General features: G+C 41.0%; 1 protein-coding gene across 1 annotated transcript in view; it reads right to left on the minus strand.

Annotated features, from left to right (window-relative positions):
- Nucleotides 1-8,791: 8,791 nt before the first annotated feature.
- The window catches only part of slc27a6 (solute carrier family 27 member 6), a 130,604-nt gene continuing 115,803 nt past the window's right edge, over nucleotides 8,792-23,592 (minus strand). Inside the window, exons 9-10 of the mRNA XM_060908375.1 lie at nucleotides 20,424-20,554; nucleotides 8,792-9,862 (exon numbers count right to left, since the gene is read on the minus strand). Of these exons, the coding sequence (XP_060764358.1) occupies nucleotides 9,686-9,862; nucleotides 20,424-20,554 (308 nt within the window). The 3' untranslated portion in view covers nucleotides 8,792-9,685. The remainder of the gene's footprint in view (nucleotides 9,863-20,423; nucleotides 20,555-23,592) is intronic.

Consider the following 23,592-nt stretch of genomic DNA (forward strand, 5'->3'; position numbering starts at 1 on the left):
ATGGTTAAAGAAGAATAAAGTTAACATTTTTGGAATGGCCAAGTCAAAGTCCTGACCTTAATCCAATTGAAATGTTGTGGAAGGACCTGAAGCGAGCAGTTCATGGGAGGAAACCCACCAACATCCCAGAGTTGAAGCTGTTCTGTACGGAGGAACGGGCTAAAATTCCTCCAAGCCGGTGTGCAGGACTGATCAACAGTTACCGGAAACGTTTAGTTGCAGTTATTGCTGCACAAAGGGGTCACACCAGATACTGAAAGCAAAGGTTGACATACTTTTGCCACTCACAGATATGTAATATTGGATCATTTTCCTCAATAAATAAATGACCAAGTATAATATTTTTGTCTTATTTGTTTAACTGGGTTCTCTTTATCTACTTTTAGGACTTGTGTGAAAATCTGATGATGTTTTAAGTCATATTTATGCAGAAATATAGAAAATTCTAAAGGGTTCACAAACTTTCAAGCACCACTGTATTCACACCTATGGACAATTTAGAGTAGCCAGTTAATGTAACTGCATGTCTTTGGATTGTGGGGGAAACTGGAACACCCAGGAGGAAGCCCATGCAAACACAGGAAGAACATGCAAACTTCCCAGACTTGTCTCAAGCTGAAAATGTGTGTGGTGCATTATGAAGCGTAAAATAGGACAATGGAAACCCTGGACTGTTGAGCAACTGAAGGTGTAGAACTCAAGCAAGAATGGGAAAGAATTCCACTTTCAAAACTTCTTGTCTTCGGTTCCCAAACGCTTACTGAGAGTTGCTAAAAGAAAAAGTGATGTACTGTAACACAGTGGTAAACATGCTTCTCTCCCAACTTTTTTTGGAATATGTTGCAGGGATCAAATTCAGAATGAGTGTATATTTACAAAAAACAATAAAGTTTATCAGGTTGAATATTAAATATCTTGTCTATGTATTGTATTCAATTGAATGTACAGTACCACTCAAAAGTTTGGATGTACCTACTTATTCAAAGGTATTTCTGTATTTTGACTATTTTATAATATATAAACATGCACCATTTCATCATTTTGTTACTTGAGATAATGAATAAACATCTGTAAAGAAAAACTAACATACTAAATAACTTGTTACTATAATTTAGGGCGGCACGGTGGTGTAGTGGTTAGCACTGTTGCCTCACAACTTAACTGTCGCTGGGTTCGAGCCCACCGGCCGACGAGGGCCTTTCTGTGTGGAGTTTGCATGTTCTCCCTGTGTCTGCATGGGTTTCCTCCCACAGTCCAAAGATATGCAGGTTAGGTTAATTGGTGGCTCTAAATTGAGTGTGAATGGTCGTTTGTGTCTCTGTGTGTGTGTCAGCCCTGTGATGAGTTGGCGACTTGTCCAGGGTGTACCCTGCCTCTTGCCCATGGTCAGCTGGGACAGGCTCCAGTTTGGACCCCGCATGGAATAAGTGGTTACAAAACAAACAAAATATAATTTAAAATTTCTTTAATTTTCTTCATTTTGCTTTCAGGGTGTGCAAACATTTACACTTGATTTTAAGAATGAAAACTGTGCTTTACAGTACATTGATTCAACTAATGTCTAGCATTTTTGACTATATGAACACTGGTATTTATAATAAATTTATTAAGAAAACAATTTTTTGCAATCATAACAGGCAGAGACAACTGCAGGTATAAAAGTAGTCTTTGTTTTGTAAAGGCTACAAAACAAAAACATTTAAACCAAATCGCTCTCATTACAATGAACTGAATGCATGAAAGACAGCTCAACTAATAGAGGTGTCAAAATTTAGCCTCTTCAGCAAAATGTTATTCAACTCATTATTTCAGTACAACAACTCACACAAATCTATAATTTCACAGTAAATTCTGAATTATGGAAAGATTAAAAAAAAAAAAATGTACCTGAAAACTGATTAAGTCTTGGTGTAGGCACTCTGAACTAAATCACAATAAACGTTCTCTGTATTAATAAATCGTAAGGCACATTTATTACTTTTAGACTCTTGGATATACATGGATACACAAATTACATATATACGAATAGATTGTACTGTATGTAATATTACTTTCATTACTTTGAACTTCAGTATCAGTGCCATTTCTTTCTTTATATTTCGTTATGCTTATCTCTGGTACAGCTCCAGGACTGAGAAGTAAAGATTCATCTTGAGAAAGATCCTGTCGATAACCCACCCAGCCCCCCGATCGTGTTTCCTTTCACTTACTGCTCCAAATAACATCACAAGTTTACATCCCACATTTTATTGACCTATTGGTCCATTTATTGTAATAGACCAGGAAATTCAGTCAGTTCATTTGCTAGGTCGTGTCTTATTACTATGGCAAACGTGAGAGGACCATTTACATCCTACTTTTATATGGAATGCCATTCAAGTCAATATTAAATAAAAGTTGCCTATGAAATAAATCCTGAAATAAATAAACGAGACAATAACTATATAAATAAATGTAAATGCAAATATATTTATAGTCAATACAGTTATATAGTTAAATTAATAAAGAATTTATATATTTCAAAACTTTTTCAAAAGGACTACTTTTATTTCCTAATGCCACATTTGTTTCCCAGCTCTTTTTATTTCCATCTGTTACATTCAAATGAATGGAGGCTGGTTATCTCACAGATTCAGACCAAAATCAACAACAGCACTGAATATGCAGCAGCAATGAAGAAGTCTGCGGAAATTTCTGGTGAACGGAAGGACAATAGGCTACAACCCAGATTCCAAAAAAGTTGGGACAAAGTACAAATTGTAAATAAAAACGGAATGCAATAATTTACAAATCTCAAAAACTGATATTGTATTCACAATAGAACATAGACAACATATCAAATGTCGAAAGTGAGACATTTTGAAATTTCATGCCAAATATTGGCTCATGTGAAATTTCATGACAGCAACACATCTCAAAAAAGTTGGGACAGGGGCAATAAGAGGCTGGAAAAGTTAAAGGTACAAAAAAGGAACAGCTGGAGGACCAAATTGCAACTCATTAGGTCAATCAGCAATAGGTCATTAACATGACTGGGTATAAAAAGAGCATCTTGGAGTGGCAGCAGCTCTCAGAAGTAAAGATGGGAAGAGGATCACCAATCCCCCTAATTCTGCGCCGACAAATAGTGGAGCAATATCAGAAAGGAGTTCGACAGTGTAAAATTGCAAAGAGTTTGAACATATCATCATCTACAGTGCATAATATCATCAAAAGATTCAGAGAATCTGGAAGAATCTCTGTGCGTAAGGGTCAAGGCCGGAAAACCATACTGGGTGCCCGTGATCTTCGGGCCCTTAGATGGCACTGCATCACATACGGGCATGCTTCTGTATTGGAAATCACAAAATGGGCTCAGGAATATTTCCAGAGAACATTATCTGTGAACACAATTCACCGTGCCATCCGCCGTTGCCAGCTAAAACTCTATAGTTCAAAGAAGAAGCCGTATCTAAACATGATCCAGCAGCGCAGACGTCTTCTCTGGGCCAAGGCTCATTTAAAATGGACTGTGTCAAAGTGGAAAACTGTTCTGTGGTCAGACGAATCAAAATTTGAAGTTTTTTATGGAAATCAGGGACGCCGTGTCATTCGGACTAAAGAGGAGAAGGACGACCCAAGTTGTTATCAGCGCTCAGTTCAGAAGCCTGCATCTCTGATGGTATGGGGTTGCATTAGTGCGTGTGGCGTGGGCAGCTTACACATCTGGAAAGACACCATCAATGCTGAAAGGTATATCCAGGTTATAGAGCAACATATGCTCCCATCCAGATGACATCTCTTTCAGGGAAGACCTTGCATTTTCCAACATGACAATGCCAAACCACATACTGCATCAATTACAGCATCATGGCTGCGTAGAAGAAGGGTCCGGGTACTGAACTGGCCAGCCTGCAGTCCAGATCTTTCACCCATAGAAAACATTTCTCATTCTCTCATTATCTCTAGCCGCTTTATCCTTCTACAGGGTCGCAGGCAAGCTGGAGCCCATCCCAGCTGACTACGGGCGAAAGGCGGGGCACACCCTGGACAAGTCGCCAGGTTATCGCAGAGCTGACACAGAGACACAAACAACCATTCACACTTACAGTCGATTCAGAGCCACCAATTAGCCTAACCTACTGTACATGTCTTTGGACTGTGGGGGAAACCGGAGCACCCGGAGGAAACCCACACAGACACGGGGAGAACATGCAAACTCCACACAGAAAGACCCTCATCAGTCGCTGGGCTCAAACCCAGGACTTTCTTGCTGTGAGGCGACAGTGCTAACCACTATACCAATGTGCCGTCTGCTGATGAACCATGCTGAGCAATTTGATCTGCTAAGGACAGCATGGTATCTCGGAGCCCACAAATGTCTTCCATACTGTATGCACAACAGTTTACATATACAGACTCGGTGCAGTGTTGCCAAAAAATTCTCACCAGATGTTACTATTAGTTCTCTGAAATGTTGCTAAATTTGGACTCCTCTCTGTTGAGGACAGGGAAGAGCTTTCGCTCCCTTAAGGAAAACACAGACAGAATGAGAAGTTGCTTCTTCCTTCAGGCCACTTGGGCTCTTAACCAGGACAATAACTGATAATATAACTAGGTCTTGTCACTACTTTACCCTCATTCCCCCCATCTCTTGCACCTCTTCATGCAATTTCATCTCACTAAAGTGCAGTACATTTCCATTGCAATTGTACCTCTTCATGCAATTTCAATCATTACAGTGGAATATGCATTTCAATTGCAAGTGCATTTTCTTTAGTGCAATATATATTTATACATATTCTGGAAATATTCTGCAGAGTATTCGATCACATTTTATTTTTATTTTTTACACTGAGTGCAGAATTATTAGGCAAGTGAGTATTTTGACCACAACATCCTTTTAATGCATGTTGTCCCACTCCAAGCTGTTTAGGCTTGAAAGCCTACTACCAATTAAGTATATCAGGTGCTGTGCATCTGTGTAATGAGAGGGGGTGTGGTCTAATGACATCAACACCCTATATCAGGTGTGCATAATTATTAGGCAACCTCTTTTCCTCTGGCAAAATGGGTCAGAAGAGAGATCTGACAGACTTTGAAAAGTCTAAAATTGTGAGATGTCTTGCAGACGGATGCAGCACTCTTGAAATTGCGAAGATGTTGAAATGTGATCACCGAACAATCAAGCGTTTCATTGCAAATAGTCAACAGGGTCGAAAGAAGCGTGTGGGGAAAAAAAAGGCGCAAAATAACTGCACATGATCTGCGGAAAGTCAAGCATGAAGCTAACAAGCAGCCATTAGCATCCAGTTCTGCCATATTCCAGAGTTGCAACATTCCTGGAGTGTCAAAGAGTACAAGGTGTGCAATACTGAGGGACATGGCCAAGGTAAGGAAGGCTGAAAAACGACCACCACTGAGTAAGGCACACAAGATAAAACGTCAAGACTGGGCCAAGAAATATCTTAAGACTGATTTTTCTAAGGTGCTGTGGTCTGATGAGATGAGAGTGACTCTTGATGGGCCAGATGGATGGGCCTGTGGCTGGATCAGTAATGGGCACAGAGCTCCACTCCGACTCAGACGCCAGCAAGGTGGAGGTGGAGTACTGCTATGGGCTGGTATCATCAAAGACGAGCTTGTTGGACCTTTTCGAGTTGAGGATGGACTCAAACTCAACTCCCAGACCTACTGCCAGTTCCTGGAAGAAACCTTCAAGCAGTGGTATAAGTCAGCATCTTTCAAGAAGAACATGATTTTCATGCAGGATAACGCTCCATCTCATGCGTCCAAATACTCCACTGCGTGGCTAGCCAGTAAAGGTCTGAAAGGTGAAAAAAATAATGACATGGCCCCCTTGTTCACCTGACCTAAACCTCATAGAGAACCTGTGGTCCATTATAAAACGTGAGGTCTACAAAGAGGGAAAACAGTACACCTCTCTGAACAGCGTCTGGGAGGCTGTGGTTGCTGCTGCACACAATGTTGGTCGTGAACAGATAAAGAAATTGACAGAATCTATGGATGGAAGGCTTTTGAGTGTCCTCATGAAGAAGGGTGGCTATATTGGTCACTGATTTGTTTTTGTTTTGTGTTTGAATGTCAGATATGTTTATTTGCAAATCTGGAGTTGTCATATCAGTGTACCTGGTGAAAATAAATAAGTGAAATGGCTACATATTTGGTTTTTATTAAGTTGCCTAATAATTCTGCACAGTGAAAGTTACCTGAACACATACATATTCTCCTAAAATGGCCAAAACTAAAAACACCCCACTCTAACTTCCATACATATTCAGCTTTGATATTTATGAGTCTTTTTGTTTGATTGAGAACATAGTTGTTGTTCAATAATAAAACTAATCCTCAAAAATACAACTTGCCTAATAATTCTGCACTCCGTGTATTCTATTTATTACATTTTACTTTATTCCTTTTCTTTTTACTACTTTTCCTTGTTTTAAATATGAAGCATTGCACTAAGCATGTCAGACTTTGTATGATTGTGTATGTGACATAAAATTTGAAATTGAAAACATGGATTCAGTGCTGTTCTGGTGCTGTGCTTTGGTCTGAATCTGTAAGATTACCATGATCCTTTCTTTTTGTATTTATAGTCTCATTTATTTATTTCAGGATTTATTTCATAGCCATATTTATTCATTTCATATGCTTATTTATTTTTGACTGAAATGGCATTCCGTAAATTTCCACAATTTTTTGGGAATTTGTGGAATTGACTAATATTTTATCCAAAAAGCTTAACATTTATGTGCATCATACAGTGCTTTGTATAAGTATTCACCCCCTTGAATTTTTCAACATTTTGTCGTTAAAACTGAAATGGACATCTTTGAGATTATATGACATAAATCTACATGAAATATCCATCCATCCATTATCTGTAACCACTTATCCTGTGCAGAGTCGCAGGCAAGCTAGAGCCTATCCCAGCTGACTATGCGCGAGAGGCAGGGTACACCCTGGACAAGTTGCCAGATCATCGCAGTGCTGACACAGAGATACACAACCATTCACACCTACGGTCAATTTAGAGTCACCAGTTAACCTAACCTGCATGTCTTTGGACTGTGGGGGAAACCGGAGCACCCAGAGGAAACCCACGCGGACACGGGGAGAACATGCAAACTCCACACAGAAAGGCCCTCATCGGCCGCTGGGCTCGAACTCGGACCTTCTTGCTGTGAGGCGACAGTGCTAACCACTACACCACCGTGCTGCCTCTCCATGAAATAGCCTCTTGGTTTCTTCCTTTGGTGGATGGTCTCCCCTAGACAGAGTAACAATTGTGCCATATCCTTTTATTTTTGATAATGGATTGAATGGTCTGTGGGGAATATTCAAAGTTTGGGATTTTTTTTTTGATAATCAATCCTTAGCTCATATCTTTCCAGAATATTGTCTCAGACTTATGATAAAAACCCCAATAAAGTCAAATTCAGTTCCATGTTGCAACATTACAAAATATGGAAAAGTCTGAGGGGGTGAATACCTATGCAAGGCACTGTAGACCATGGAAAGTATTTACAAGATTGGACTTGCAACTGTGTCTTGGTAAGCAGCTATGTCCGTTTATTCATTTTCAGGCGCCGTGCATGCCAAAATACCTTCCTTATTCCTGCTTTGGCTTTTGGAGCAGTTATCTAAGCTGAGCAAGTGTAGCTTAGATAAAACACTATTCAATTTATCTCCAATACCCACTCTGTCATGTTTAATTTCAAGTGGCACTGTGTGAAGGCAAAAAAACAGAAGGTGCTGTTCAGACCTTCGTAAGTAGTGCACAAAATAACAACTGGATGTTCAAGTGCTGTAAATAATTATGTGTATCTATACATCTATGGCTTTATGAAATTACATTCCTTCACTGACCCAACGTTCACAGCTGCCACTAGCCTGAGACTGGTTAAACCTTCATTTATTGTAAAATAAAAATAAAATAAAATGTTAATTCAAAGATCCATTCTTTGTGTTAGTATGGCAAATATACCAAATCAGCTACAACATTATGACCACTGACAGGTGAAGTGAATAATATTGATTATCTCATTACACTGGCACCTGTCAAGGGGTGGGATATATTAGGCAGCAAGAAAACCGTCAGTTCTTGAAGTTGATGTGTTGGAAGCAGGAAAAATGGGCAAGCGTAAGGATCTGAGTGACTTTGACAAGGGCCAAATTGTGATGGCTAGATGACTGGGTCTGAGCATCTCCAAAATAGCACATCTTGTGGGGTGTTCCTGGTATACAGTGGTTAGTACCTACCAAAAGTGGTCCAAGGAAGGACAACTGGTGAACTGGCAACAGGGTCATGGGTGTCGAAGGCTAAATGATTCACACTGATGGGGCATGAAGGCTATCCCATATGGTCCAATCCCACAGAAGAGCTACTGTAGCACAAACTGCTGAAAAAAGTTAATGCTTGCTAACACAGAAAGGTGTCATATGGGCTAGCCTTCATCTCATCTCAAGCCACTTTATCCTGTTCTACAGGGTCACGGGCAAGCTGGAGCCTAGGCTAGCCTTCATGCGCCATGCAAATCAATGAGCCTTCGACACCCATGACCCTGTCGCTGGTTCACCAGTTGTCCTTCTTTGAACCACTTTTGGTAGGTACTAACCACTGCGCACCGGGAACACCCCACAAGATGTGCTATTTTGGAAATGTTCAGACCCAGTCATCTAACCATCACAATTTGACCCTTGTCAAAGTTGCTCAGATCCTTACACTTGCCCATTTTTCCTGCTTCCAACACATCAGCTTCAAGAGCTGACTTTTCTTGCTGCCTCATATATCTCACCCCTTGACAGGAACCACTGTACAGTAACAACACAATCAATGTAATTCACTTTACCTGTCAGTAGTCATGATATTATGATGTGTGTAAATTGAACATTTGCATGACAACTGTAAGAAGCATTAAGAACATGTTGGCCTAAAAATTTTCACAAACAGAACTCTCGATGACCAGTTAAAAAAAATATATAATAATTATAAAAGCGGCTAGAGATAATGAGATGAGATGAGATGAAATATCACTGCAAAAGATGGAATAAAAAAAAAATCTATATGACTGCTCATGATCTTGGCTCTTGCTGCATCTGAAAGGAAGCATTTCCAAAGACAAACATTTTTCCGTATCAATCTCGAGCGGTATGTAATTACAGACTGCAGTTTTAAATATAGCAATGCTTTACATCTAAAGCGAAATTCAATTTCATGGTGATGGCAGCAGTTGTGTTCATTTCCTGTATTGATCTCCACTGACATTCCTCACAGCAGAGGAACGCAGGTGAGCAGAGAGAGTCAAGGAGATGATGGTGAAGGGTGACGTAGTGGTATTATTAGGGATAAGAGTCACCTGGCCTTTTAAACTGTTCCAGACAGACTGAGGAGGCACCAGAACCCGATACCAGGTGGGCACTGGTGAGAATCCGGCGTCTCATTCAGCTCCGTTGCAGCAATCAGTCTCCTTGCTTTCCGCAAAAGGTCACTCAAGTCATTAAAACCCTCTAATTCATTATTAACTGATACTGTCTCTGTGAGATGTTCACAAAATAGGAAGTAATCCATTATTCAACATGGTCCAATCAAATACAACAGTACAAAAGAATTGGGTGCATTCAAGATCTTCCTTTGTCCAATTGGTTTGTCAGTATAACAGAGCCTTTAGCCAATTATGGTCTAGAGCCTTCGCAGGCCCGATGCTATGCTGTCATAAATGGAGTTTGTGAGGGGAATGTAGCATTTCTCTTTATAGTCTAAGTAGTAGAGCGGGTCAGAGATGGTGGCAGGGTTGAAGCCGCTCTTCACTAGACTGAACTTCTGCTGCTTGAACGTGCCAGTCATCTCCATAGACTCCTAACAAACGGTAGAATAAGAGAACATTATGTCATACAGTGCTTCATGTCCTTTCCAGGTCTTAATGATTCAATTTGGAACTGAAGCAAGAGATCATTTAAGAGCATGAGCTGCCTTGATATCATTTTTGAACAGAATCCAGAGCTATTAAATGAATACTACAGTGTTTTACGTTCTAATCTCTGTTCATTCATTTATTGGCTTCAGACAAATCCAAGCTCCAGCACTTTAATAGAATATTTCATTGAATTTAGCCCTGAGGTATGGACATATCCATAACACATCATTAGCAGTGACTGGAAAGGTGTATGTTAAATGAAATAGCAGGTGCAATAAACATGAAACGTGGATTACTTTGTTGATCACGGATTTCTCAAAATTCCTTAAGGAGAGAAACTAGACATAAATAGACTAAGCATGCACTGTCCAGTCAAAACAAATTACATGAAGAAACAAATGGTAGTCACATATATTGCGTGGTGTGAATGAAAGTGTTGGCTAATACTGAGTGCAACTTTTTTGTTTACCATGATTGCTGTTTGGAAGAGACACACCATGATTATGGACTAGTAACACTTGACTTAACTAGAAAAGCACTCGGAGAGCGCAGACCTCCGCCAAAAATCCTTTAAAAAAAATCCAGGATCCAGAAGGTGATCCGGATCACCGCCAAAATTTAATGGATTGTTACTTGTGCCCAGTCACACCTCTGGAAAAAAATTCAGGGCAATCCGTTCATAACTTTTTCCGTAATGTTGCTAACAGACAAACCAACAAACAAACCAACGCTACCGAAAACATAACCACCTTGGTGGAGGTAAAAAAACAGCAACCATAAATGGTGTTGCTTAACTGTGTATCTTTTTTGAGTGAGTTCTTTTGTATTTGCATAACAGTTTTATTCCTATGATGAGGTTCCGTGCTACAAGGGCAGAGGTGGACAAAGTACCCAACTTCATTACTTAAGTCAAAGTACAGATCCCACTGGTCAAATGTTACTCTGATACAAGTGAAAGTTGTCCAGTCAAATTTTTACTTAACCCCTTTAATGCCCTTGGACGAGTCACGTACGTCATGAAATCTTTTACCACTGTGCCTTATGACGGAAAAATGTTTTAGGCATTGACTAATTCATACGTGCCACTGTGAAGTAAAAGTAATGTGCCATGTAGGGTACATAAAAGGAGGTGTTTATGACGAGTAGCGTATGTCATAAGGCACAGCGGTAAAAGATTTCATGACGTACGTGACTCGTCCAAGGGCATTGAAGGGGTTAAGTTAAAGTACTGAAGTACTTGTTTTTAAAAATACTTAAGGATTAAAAGTACAATTTCTGTCAACGCATTGTTGTATTATTGCCACAACGTTTACAAAACCTAATGCCGTTACCAAAGACAGAAACATGAATTCACAAAATGAACGCATGCTGTGCCATCATGGTGGTTTAACGTTAAGCTAGCTAGTCAGTGAAACTCCACCTGACATGCTAGCAAACTCTTTTCAAACTCGAAATCATATTGGGTAGCTAATGCTATTAGAAAATAAAGACTTCTTCATTCTGTTGATTTGGCAAGATTATGCTGAAACATATTTCTGAAAGGACTTCAGATAAGTTAGCATTATTCGTGTTAGCGTAATTCCGTTTTTACATGCTAACTAACAGTGTCCAAATGAACTAGCTATGTGTAAACGTTAGCCGTGGACAAGGCGATGTCAACTTGGCGGGTAAATCCATAGAAAGTCATTTGACTAACCAGACTGCATAGCTACTTTTGCAACATTATCGCTAGCTCTAAAGCACAGACAACTTCATTACAAGCTTTCTCTTGGAATAAAACATTTATATACCTCAATATGCTTCCGCAGGTTGCATAGCAAGTTTTTGTAGGCCGTGATGTGGTTCATTTTCGGCTAGCAAAAACATTTCAAATGAAACGAATCTTTAATCCTTTCAGAAAACTGAAACATGGGTTCCAGGTATGGCCGTGGGTGCGTGCGTTCCCCAGAAGAACCGCCTCCTTCTATTCTGGATCAACTAATCGTGTTCAAATAATGCTGCTGAGAAATCATTGAACTTGATTTTATCCAGTCTATGGACGTGACGTGACCCTAGTGATTACTGATCGGCTGTCTCAGTGTCACCTGAGAAAAAACCAAACACGTTTTAGAAAAGAAAAAAGAAAATCCACTTTCAAAGCTGCTTCATCGTAACGAGGACCTTGATAGAAATGTAGTGGAGTGAAAAGTACGATATTTGCCTTTCAAATGTAGTGAAGTTAAAGTCACAAGTTTCAAAAAAAAAAAAACTTGAGATACTCAAAAAGTGTACTTAAGTACAGTACTCAAGTAAATGTACTTTGTTACTGTCCACCTCTGTATAAGGGTGAATCATAATGGTGTCATGACAGTGTCTATGTTACTGGATGGTAGCAGAATTTTTTAGCCCTTGCATTCAATATCATGACCAGCTACTACTGGTTATATACAGTACCATTACTGATTCCTGTTTCTGGCAGTGCTATAGTTAGTTAGAATTTCAGATGCTCTTTCTTTGAGCTGATGTGCACTTGTATAAGATGTTTTCCAAGGAAATGAGCATTTTTGTGATTGCTCTGGATAATGGTGTCTGCCAATATCAGCAGCAGCTCATAGCCAGAGATTTTGGTGGGAACATAGCCTCCAGTAAGTTGAGACGCTATCACACTTGACTTATGCTATAGGCTACCATCTAGTGAAGGTTTAGAGTAATAACCCTGTATCTGGCAGTTGAGAATCAGTCATTTAGCAAACAGACTAGCAGCTTATTTTGAGTGACTTTAAACATACCTTCAGCTGTCTTCCAGGTAATATAATTTACCAAGGTTGACAAGCTTCAGCAAAATGTCCAGCTCAAAAACTGCACAAAATACCTGAAACTATTTCCAAAATACGGACATTGGATACGTTTCTTCTTTTCTCAGCCTTTGAGTGGGGAAACAAGTATTTCACAAGTATTTTTTTTTTTTTTGGGCTTTTTTGCACCTTTATTGGATAGGACAGTGTAGAGACAGGAAATGAGCAGGAGAGAGAGAGACGGGAAGGGATCGGGAAATGACCTCGGGCCGGAATCGAACCCGGGTCGCCCGCATTCATGGTATGGCGCCTTAACCACCTGAGCCACAACGCCCCCGAGTATTTCTGATGTACAGACATTATTCACACCATAACCCCCTTTCCTTCTTTGAATCTGTTCAATATATCTTACAAAGGAACTGATTTTATGCATCACAGACACACTCCCTGTGTCCGAAATCGCTCAGTCGTTCACTACTCCCTACATAGGGAATTACTATATAGAGGACTATACAATGAGCTCATTGGCAAAATGAAAAAACGCTTTCGGACACTAGTCCGTCGTGCTAGTATTTACGTCATTACTGTCGCACAATTAAAACGTGCCACATCAGTTGGCTGGTGGGTTTTCAAAAAAATAAATACATGCATGTATTTTTGTGATAAATACCTATTATACTGAGTGTACTTCCCACATTAATAAATACAAAGTACCTGAATCTTTCAGTTTTTTTTTAAATCAAGGCTGAATACTTTCTTCTTTGCTGCTGCCTTTTATTAAATCAAATTCGAGACTTTTAATTAGATTTCTTTCAGTGCGACCGCAATGCATGATGGGATATATTGCTTTGGTTAGTGACCATCGGTTGTACACTACTTTTTGTGATGCATTGTGGGATACTGTGAGTGCACTATATAGAGTGTAAATAATCCTCACTAAGGTTTCGGACAGCACTACAAAATGGCGTCCCCACTATATAGTGCCCTATATAGTGAGTAGGGAGCAATTTCAGACACAGGGACTGTCGTCGTCTTCTTCTTTCAGCTGATCCTGTTAGGGGTTGCCACATTGGATAATGTCCTCCATCTCTTTTTCTGTAGCACCAACCATCCTCATGTCCTCCTTCACTACATACATAAATCTCATATTTGGTCGTCTTCTTTTCCTTCTACCTGGCAACTCCATCTCCAGCATTCTTTTCCCAATATACCCTGGATCTCTCCTCTGTACGTGTCCAAACCATCTCAATCTCGCCTCTCTCACTTTGCCTCCAAGCCGTCCAACATGTGCTGTCCCGCTAATACTTTCATTTCTAATCCTGTCCAACTTTGTCACTCCCAATGAGAATCTCAAAATCTTCAATTCCGCTCCCTCCAGTTTAGCGTCCTGTCTTTTTGTCAGTGCCACTGTCTCCAAACCATACAACATAGCTGGTTTTACTACAGCTATGTAGTACATTTTCCCTTCCACTCCTGCTGGCAACCTTCTGTCACAAATCACTCCTGACACTCTCCTCCATCCATTCCAACCTGCTTGTACTCTCTTCTTCACTTCTCTTCCACACTCGCCGTTGCAGTTGACGCCAGATATTTGAACATACTGTCTGCACTTACACTTGGCAATTTTATGGAAATGTATAACACTGAATTAAGATTATTTACTACAAAACAAGGGTGGCACGGTGGTGTAGTGGTTAGCGCTGTCACCTCACAGCAAGAAGGTCCTGGGTTCGAGCCCCGTGGCTGGCAAGGGCCTTTCTGTGTGGAGTTTGCATGTTCTCCCCGTGTCCGCGTGGGTTTCCTCCGGGTGCTCCGGTTTCCCCCACAGTCCAAAGACATGCAGGTTAGGTTAACTCATTATCTCATTATCTGTAGCCGCTTTATCCTGTTCTACAGGGTCGTAGGCAAGCTGGAGCCTATCCCAGCTGACTACGGGCGAAAGGCGGGGTACACCCTGGACAAGTCGCCAGGTCATCACAGGGCTGACACATAGACACAGACAACCATTCACACTCACATTCACACCTATGGTCAATTTAGAGTCACCAGTTAACCTAACCTGCATGTCTTTGGACTGTGGGGGAAACCGGAGCACCCGGAGGAAACCCACGCGGACACGGGGAGAACATGCAAACTCCACACAGAAAGGCCCTCGCCGGCCCCGGGGCTCGAACCCAGGACCTTCTTGCTGTGAGGCGACAGCGCTAACCACTACACCACCGTGCCGCCCGGTTAGGTTAACTGGTGACTCTAAATTGACCGTAGGTGTGAATGTGAGTGTGAATGGTTGTCTGTGTCTATGTGTCAGCCCTGTGATGACCTGGCGACTTGTCCAGGGTGTACCCCGCCTTTCGCCCATAGTCAGCTGGGATAGGCTCCAGCTTGCCTGCGACCCTGTAGAAGGATAAAGCGGCTAGAGATAATGAGATGAGATGAGACTACAAAACAAGATATTGGCGGAAATGGGTTTTAAACTAGCAACTTTAATCTGGCAACCCTGTCATTAACTGTAGTGTCTGCTCCTTGGGTGAGCTCTCCACTGAAATGGTTCGTAATGTAAGTATGGTACAGAAAAAAAGGCTACCCATCGGTGCCCTGTGATTGCACAACATCTAGAAATATGTTAAAATCATTTTATGTGTGTGTCAAATAACATTAAAACATTGGTGACTCAAAAGAGGTACTAGTATTTCGATGGAACTCAAATTGGATGGAGTTGGGAATTGGGACTGATAGAAATGTGTCTAGCATGCTTGAAACTGGTACAGGCTGTTCTGATTGCTACTTGTTTTGGTTAGTTAAATCCTGAGCTGGGCGGCACGGTGTTGTAGTGGTTAGCGCGGTCACCTCACAGCAAGAAGGTCCTGGGTTCAAGCCCCGGGGCCGGCGAGGGCCTTTCTGTGTGGAGTTTGCATGTTCTCCCCGTGTCCGCGTGGGTTTCCTCCGGGTGCTCCGGTTTCCCCCACAGTCCAAAGACATGCAGGTTAGGTTAACTGGTGGCTCTAAATTGACCGTAGGTGTGAGTGTGAATGGTTGTCTGTGTCTATGTGTCAGCCCTGCGATGACCTGGCGACTTGTCCAGGGTGTACCCCGCCTTTCGCCCGTAGTCAGCTGGGATAGGCTCCAGCTTGCCTGCGACCCTGTAGAAGGATAAAGCGGCTAGAGATAATGAGATGAGATGAAATCCTGAGCTTTATCTTTGCTCACACATTCTGCTCTCTGCTTAATAAAGGTTATGTTGACCAGTAATGTCTTTCTTCTTTTCACACAATTATGATCCTGATGGGTGATGTAACGGTACATAATGTCTCTCTTCTTTCATAAAGTAGTGTAGTAATGTAAAGTTTATTACCTGTTGATGTTACCCTGTCATACATAGATAACTTAGCTTCGTCAATGACATCATCATCATCCAATCATATAGCTACAACACACTCTTGAATGTGAATATATACTCATGTTAGTCCTATGATAATCTGAGAAACATCTCTGAATAGCTGTGTCTGTTTCAGTGACTGTTACTCCTGGATCCGTGAGGTAGAATCTTTTAGGCGCCAGAGATCTACATTCCTAGATTATACTTTGTCAATTCAACCTCCTTCAGTACAGACAGATCAAAACCTAACATTTCCGGGGACTCGTGTTCAGGATCTCAACGTGGAAGGTAAGAGAGATTTTTTTTTTCATTAAGTACATTGGGTTTTCTCCTTCCATCTGGAGATCTGAAATCTGGTTATCCCAATCGCACACATGCATTGATTGTATAAATAGTCCTATGGTATTTCCTAGGGCTGATTGGAAGAGACTGTGATTTTATCTGTCTGATCTTGAGTTCTCTGATTTTGATTTGTCTGATTTGCCCAAGTTATCCTTAGTTCCAAGTGTTTCTGGGAATAAGAAGGTCATTGAGTCTTACTCAACCACATATACTGTATGGATATGGTCTTAATGGTGTTCCCAGAGACCAGTTGAGAGGTTTATACACTCTGAGCCAGAGGTGGACAGTAACAAAGTACATTTACTTGAGTACTATACTTAAGTACACTTTTTGAGTATCTGTACTTTACTTGAGTATTATTTTTTTTTAAACTTATGACTTTAACTTCACTACATTTGAAAGACAAATATCATACTTTTCACTCCACTACATTTCTGTCAAGGTCCTCGTTACTATGAAGCAGCTTTGAAAGTGGATGTTTTTTTTCTTTTCTAAGATGTGATTGTTTTTTTTTTTTTTGCAGGTGACACTGAGACAGTCTATCAGTAATCACTAGGGTCACATCACGTCCATAGACTGGATCAAATCAAGTTCAGTGATTTCTCAGCAGCATTATTTGAACACGATCAGTTGATGGCAGAATAGAAGGAGGCAGTTGTTCTGCGGAATGCACGCACCCACGGTCATACCTGGAACCCATGTTTCAGTTTTCTGAAAGGATTAAAGATTCGTTTCATTTGAAATGTTTTTGTTTGCCGAAAATGAACCACATCACGGCCTACAAAAACTTGCTATGCAGCCTGCAGAAGCATATTGAGGTATATAAATGTTTTATTCTAAGAGAAAGCTTGTAATGAAGTTGTCTGTGCTTTTAGAGCTAGCGATAACATTACAAAAGTAGCTATGCAGTCTGGTTAGTCAAATGACTTTCTATGGATTTACCCACCAAGTTGCTGTAGCCTTGTCCACGGCTAATGTTTACACATAGCTAGTTCATTTGGACACTGTTATGCAAGGCTGACACTTGCACGATTCCGTGGCACGCATTGGCACGACTCGAGTCGTGCCAGTGTGCAAACTAGTCGTAAACTGGTGTGAAGTGTGCGTAAACCCGTCGTGACTGCGTGCCATGTCGGGACGAGAATTTTGAAATGTTCAAAATTTTGGTCACGACAAAATTTCGCGACCGGGTCGTGAACTATGCGCAAACTGTTCGTGATCTCGTCGTGAACTCATCGGGACGATGCGGGAGGATGCGTGCCAGTGCGTGGAAGTGCACGCCATGCCACGACTGTCACGAACTGCCACGAATAGTTCACGAACAGCTCACGTCAAGTTCACGAGTAGTTCACGACATGTTCACGAATTGGTGCGCGTTGCAGCGTGGCCGTGCCTTCCCACTGACACGGTCACGCATTGATGGCACGAGCAGTTCACGACTAGTTTACGCACTTCACGAACAGTTTGCGCATGGCACGAGCAGCTGCCAGGTATAGGCATCTTCTCTTCTCTGCAATGATTGTGTCTCTGGTATTCAGCATGTTGTCTCTTCCACAGCCAATTCAAAAATGACCAGGGGTTGGGGAGGCCCCCTTTTTATAATGGCGTGCCCAAGTCGGCACGACACCGTCCGAATTGCGCAAACTCGTCGTGCCAATGCGGGAAGTGCGTAAACTATGCGCAAACTATGCGTGAACTATGCGTGAACTTGTCGTGCCAGTTCGTGAATGTGGACGGGCACGCATTCGTGAACTCGTCGTGAACTATGCGTGAACTAGTCGTGAACAGTGCGGGAGCCTCCCAGTTCGTGCCCCAAAATGGCACGACTTGCCACGACAAAATCATGGCCAAAAGTCATGCAAGTGTCAGCCTTGCATTAGTTAGTATGTAAAAACAGAGTTACACTAACATGAATAATGCTAACTTATCTGAAGTCCATTCAGAAATATGTTTTAGCATAATCTTGCTAAATAAACAGAATGTAGAAATCTTTCTTTTCCAGTAGCGTTAGCTACCCAATATGATTTCAAGTTTGAAAAGAGTTTGCTAGCATGTCAGGTGGAGTTTCACTGACTTAACGTTAAACCACCATGATGCACAGCATGCGTTCATTTGGTGAATTCATATTTCTGTCTTTGGTAACGGCATTAGGTTTTGTAAGCATTGTGGCAATAATACAATGATGCGTTGACAGAAAATGTACTTTTAATACTTAAGTATTTTTAAAAGCAAGTACTTCAGTACTTTAACTTAAGTAAAAATTTGACTGGACAACTTTCACTTGTATCAGAGTAACATTTGACCAGTGGGATCTGTACTTTGACTTAAGTAATGGAGTTAGGTACTTTGTCCGCCTCTGTCTAAGCTAAGAATTGCTTCTCAAGATTATAATTTGTTGAAATTTTACCTCACTCCACCTAGAAAGTTCTCCTCCTTTGTGTTTTGTGTGTGTTGTGTTTTGTGGCTGTCAAAATGAGTGGTCAGTCTAAGGATGAATATAGGATATAATTCACACTATTTCATAAAGTTTCCATTGTCAATACAAATCGCCATAAGTTTTGACATTTTTATCCACATTATTATATTTTTATTTATTATATTTATTATATTTTTGCCATTCATTTTTATTTGTTATGCACAGCTTTCATGTAAATGTCAGCTTTTGAAACCCTGTGCCTAATAAAGTTTAATAATAATAATAATAATAATAATAATATTCAAAATTAATTCATGTATGACAAGGGCTTCGGCTATTTTGTGCAACCTTTCATTGATAATTTGGCCAGACAGACAGAGGGTCAACTTATCCTAGGTATTTCTGATGAGAACTATTTGTTAAGCATTAGTTTGATGGTAAATGATAAGCTACCGTGGCCATGCTCATTAAAAAAAAAAAAAAAAAAGTTAATAATACTGACAGTGAAAAGGATAACTCAAAAAGTGTAACGCTGACTAAATCTATAAATGCATATGTGCAGGCTTCACGGCCTCCTTCAGCTCCGCTGTGTTAAAATATCTGAGTTTTATTTAGCACATCACTATCAGTCTCGACTCTGAGCCTGCTGAAAAAAGTAAATGCTGTCCACTTTAAACTATAATATTTGAACAGTTAAGAATAAATTTCAATCTGTTTCTGATCTCTTTCAAGTAACAGGAGTAAAACAACCTCAAAACTGTGTGGAATGAGCATGCTTTGGATGGTACTCGGCAGAATCAAAGACGAGAAACAGGAAATCAGGAACGCAAACAAGGAAATAAGGCTTGGTAATGTGTCAGCAACGCAGCTCAACAGTTTGCAAAGTAAGTGTGTTTTCACAGTCTTTATGCAGGCATGCTGATTGTGCCTTAATCCTGTTAAAGAGTCCGCTTGGCATGCGCGCTGTCCCGAGAATCTATCTGATGCACATGCCAAGGTGCGCAGGTGTGACACTCTTGCACAAAAATTAATGTAGATATAAATATCTTATGCCAAATTATTATGGCATGTTGCAAAAAATAAAGAAAAAAATCAGAGTCCTCGTCTCCAATTTACGAGTCTGAATGCAGTTAATGCACGAGTTCAAGTCCAAGTCTGAGTCATCAGTGCTCAAGTCAAAGTCAAGTCACGAGCCCTTAAAATTAGGGCACGAGTTGGACTCAAGTCCGAGTCCTGGACTCGAGTATTACAAGCCTGGTGCAATCCGACCCATCCGACTATCTATGCCTAACCAAATACTCTTCCTACTGAAAAAGTAGTCCTATCTCTGAAGAGACAAATTATACAATAACTACACATGACCTACAGATGCAACAGAGACTGGGTTGAATCCTGCTGGAATGTTCCTTTAATTTCACTATGACTGAAAAGCACTGCATGTATTAGTGCTATCAACAGCAGGGGGCAGTCTTGGCACAAAAAAAAAATCATTTAAACCATATTTTTCCTTACACTGAAACATAGAAAACATAAATATGCTGTATTTACGGCATCATGTTGTTCAGTGCTTTAGTTAAATGAGGTCTTAATTTTACCTGTATTCTGATGAAGAGAGGGCGAGCATAGGCTGGTAGATTGTCCATGACGTTCTCAAACAGCTTCTTCCCATCAAACACACAGCCAGGCCTAATGATCAATGAAGCCATGCCAGCTCGACCCTCGTGGCCTACAACAGAACATTTCTTCATTCATTTATTTCACTGAGTGAGACAAACCCATGGTCAGTACTCCTTATGCAAGTATTGCTGCTATCTATATCCTTTTTTATTAACAGTTTTTGATCCTGGGCAATGCAGCATCATCATCATGTGTGTCAACAATATGCACACTGGGTGTAAATAATGTGTTAACCTACATTATTAACCTTCCTGACATTTAGACATTGCTTTTATCTGTGTAGATCTGGCCTTGATCACGATTCATGCAGTCTATGGAGCACTTGCATGTGACGTCACAGCCGATCCAGATTGTGACAGACGCCATCGTGTCGGTCAAACGCCATATTCCGCCTTCTACTTCTACTTCTGCTTTTACTTCTACCTTTTCTTCTGGAAAACCCTACTATATACAATTCTACTACAACGGCCGCGGCTACAAGCTCTCCCTACCTGTGCACGTTTATGTTTTTTGTGTGTATTTTTGCGTGTTGTTCGTCTGTACCGGACTTCAATATCCACTACAACCGTATGGACTTACTGGACATTGGTTTCCAGCAGAAAATGACGGTTTGTAGCGATTTCCATCGCATGCACAACATTCCGGACGAGAAAAAAAAAAAAAAATTCCGGACGAGATGGCGAGACCAGCGGGGTCTCCGTGGATTGTTATCGGAAGCAAAGCGAAGGAGGCGGTGCCGGGAGCCGAAGCAAAAGCAAGGCTACAGGCAGAGCCGGCCTGTTGACTAAGCTCAGAAAACAGCTACTCAAACCTCCACTGCCAATCCTCTACCTCTCCAATACCAGATCCATGTAAACAAGACGGACGATTTGGAATTACCTTATTCTATTCTATAATCGGCTGGTCAGTGCTATACTCAATACTTAAGTGACTTACCCATCCAATGAGGATTATTTTCTTGTTTACAAGATGCCACATCTGAGTCGCTGACAAATCCTGAATTTCTGTAAAGATAACTGTCCAGAGATTTATAAGCACGCAGTGCTTCACCACTGAACAGCGAGGGAAAGTTAATGAGGTAATCATACACGTCCGGGTATTCCGCTGGCAGTTCAAAATCCGGTCGTGAAAACTCCGTCCGGAAAGCCATAAGGGTCACAAATCTGTAGATCGTTTATTTTAGACATGTATCTAGTTATCTGTTCATTAGAAAAATGAGCCGTGTAGTCCGTCGGTTGAAATTGATCCATTCTGTACACGAGTGCAGCAGTATTCAGCGGTGTTTTTGACCGACAAGATGGTGGTTGTGTACTTTCCGGTCACGTGACTGCAAGATCTTTATTGACACTTTAAAATGCGTAGAGGATAACACAACCTCGATTTCAAAAAAAAAAAGTTGGGATGCTGTGTAAAATGGAAATGAAAACAAAATGCAATCCTTTTCGACCTATATTCAGTTTGAATACATTTCAAAGACGAGATTTAACGTTCAAACTGATAAACTTGGTTGTTTTTTGTAAATATACATTCATTCTGAATTTGATAGCTGCAACACGGACAACAAAAGACTGGAAAAGTTTTGGAATGCTCAAAAAATTCCTCTTTGGAACATTCTGCAGGTAAAAAGGGGTTCAATGGTAAATGGAAAGGCTCAGTCGTTCACAAACAAGGATGGGGCAAAGTTCACTGCTTTGTGAAAGACTGTGCGGACAAACAAAAATTTAAGTTTAAGAACTTGTCTCTACGTACAATTGCAAGGAACTTAGGAAATCAATGACTGAAGAAATGCTCTGTCCCAACTTTTTGGGAATCGGATAAAGAAATTAGATAAGGTATACATTACTTTAAAGGGGCAGAGGGCAATATATAGAGTAAATATAACAATAAAACACACATTGATGAACCTTATTCAAGACTTACAAAAGTTTTTTGTTCTAAGATTGGAAAGTTCTAGTGTTTTGAAAGTAGCTCGAGCAAACTATTTCCGCAGTTTGAACAGCCCGCCATGATATTAATTTTATCCAATCAGAATGCACGTTCATTTTCTCTGCGTAACACTCATGACGCATGTATGTGCCCAGTTGTGTTGGCTCATTGAGGTTGGGAATAGCACGTGTGAAATACCTGTTTCTGCCTCTTGTGATGATTTCGCAAGTCCACGGGTGGCGCCTATCTCATTGCAGCAAATAAATTCTGCTGGACTCGTGAGCAACTCCACGTTACATTTTCCACACGAGCACCACGCCGTGTCACCTGCACGCAGACGCTCTGCCCCACACTCGCCATGCCCATGGTCAGCATCAGTCTCATCCTCGCCGTCATCCGAGCTTTCTTCTCTTATTTCGTCACCGGAGTCGAGAGTACCTCTCCTAGGTTCAAACTGGTACCCTTCTAAGCCATAGCCTGCTTGCAGTGTGTCTTGCGGGATCTCTTCGTATGATTCGACAGAGCTGTCGCTTTCACTTGATGCGCCCGACGCCATGATTACACGCTTATCTTCTCTATTTCGGAGAGTTCCGCTAGTGCAGTGGGTAGCGCTGACGTCACGGTCTTTTAAAAATGGCGACTCTTGTGCGGTTTAGCGTATAAAGTATTATATTTACAATTACCAAGATATTTCGTTGTTTTCTAGTACATAAATTTGATAGACTACTTAAGAATACGTTACTTTGTCACATCAGCAACCGTATATATTATATTTTGTACCCCTTTAAAGTAAATATGTTGTCTAATTGTAGCATTTAGGCTCCTATTGTAAATACAGTACGTAGCTATTTTTGTCAAGTGCACTAAAACATAATTAAACAACTAAATATTATTCTCCTGAATAATATTTCAGTTCTTTCAGTGGTGGATAGGGGTCAGCATGGGCACTCTGAGGGTCTGCAGCCGCAGCAAGCTGTGTTGCACTATGTGTTCTGACATCTTTTTCAGTTCTTCTGTGGGATTGGAACAGAAAGGCTAGCCTTCGCTTCCCACGTGCATCAGTGAGCCTTGGATGCCTATGGCCCTGTCCCCGGTGCTTCTTTGGACTACTTTTGGTAGGTAGTAACCAGTGCATACTGGGAACACCTTACAAGACCTGCT

This window comes from Neoarius graeffei, chromosome 25 (assembly GCF_027579695.1).
Source record: "Neoarius graeffei isolate fNeoGra1 chromosome 25, fNeoGra1.pri, whole genome shotgun sequence".
NCBI classification, from domain to species: domain Eukaryota; kingdom Metazoa; phylum Chordata; class Actinopteri; order Siluriformes; family Ariidae; genus Neoarius; species Neoarius graeffei.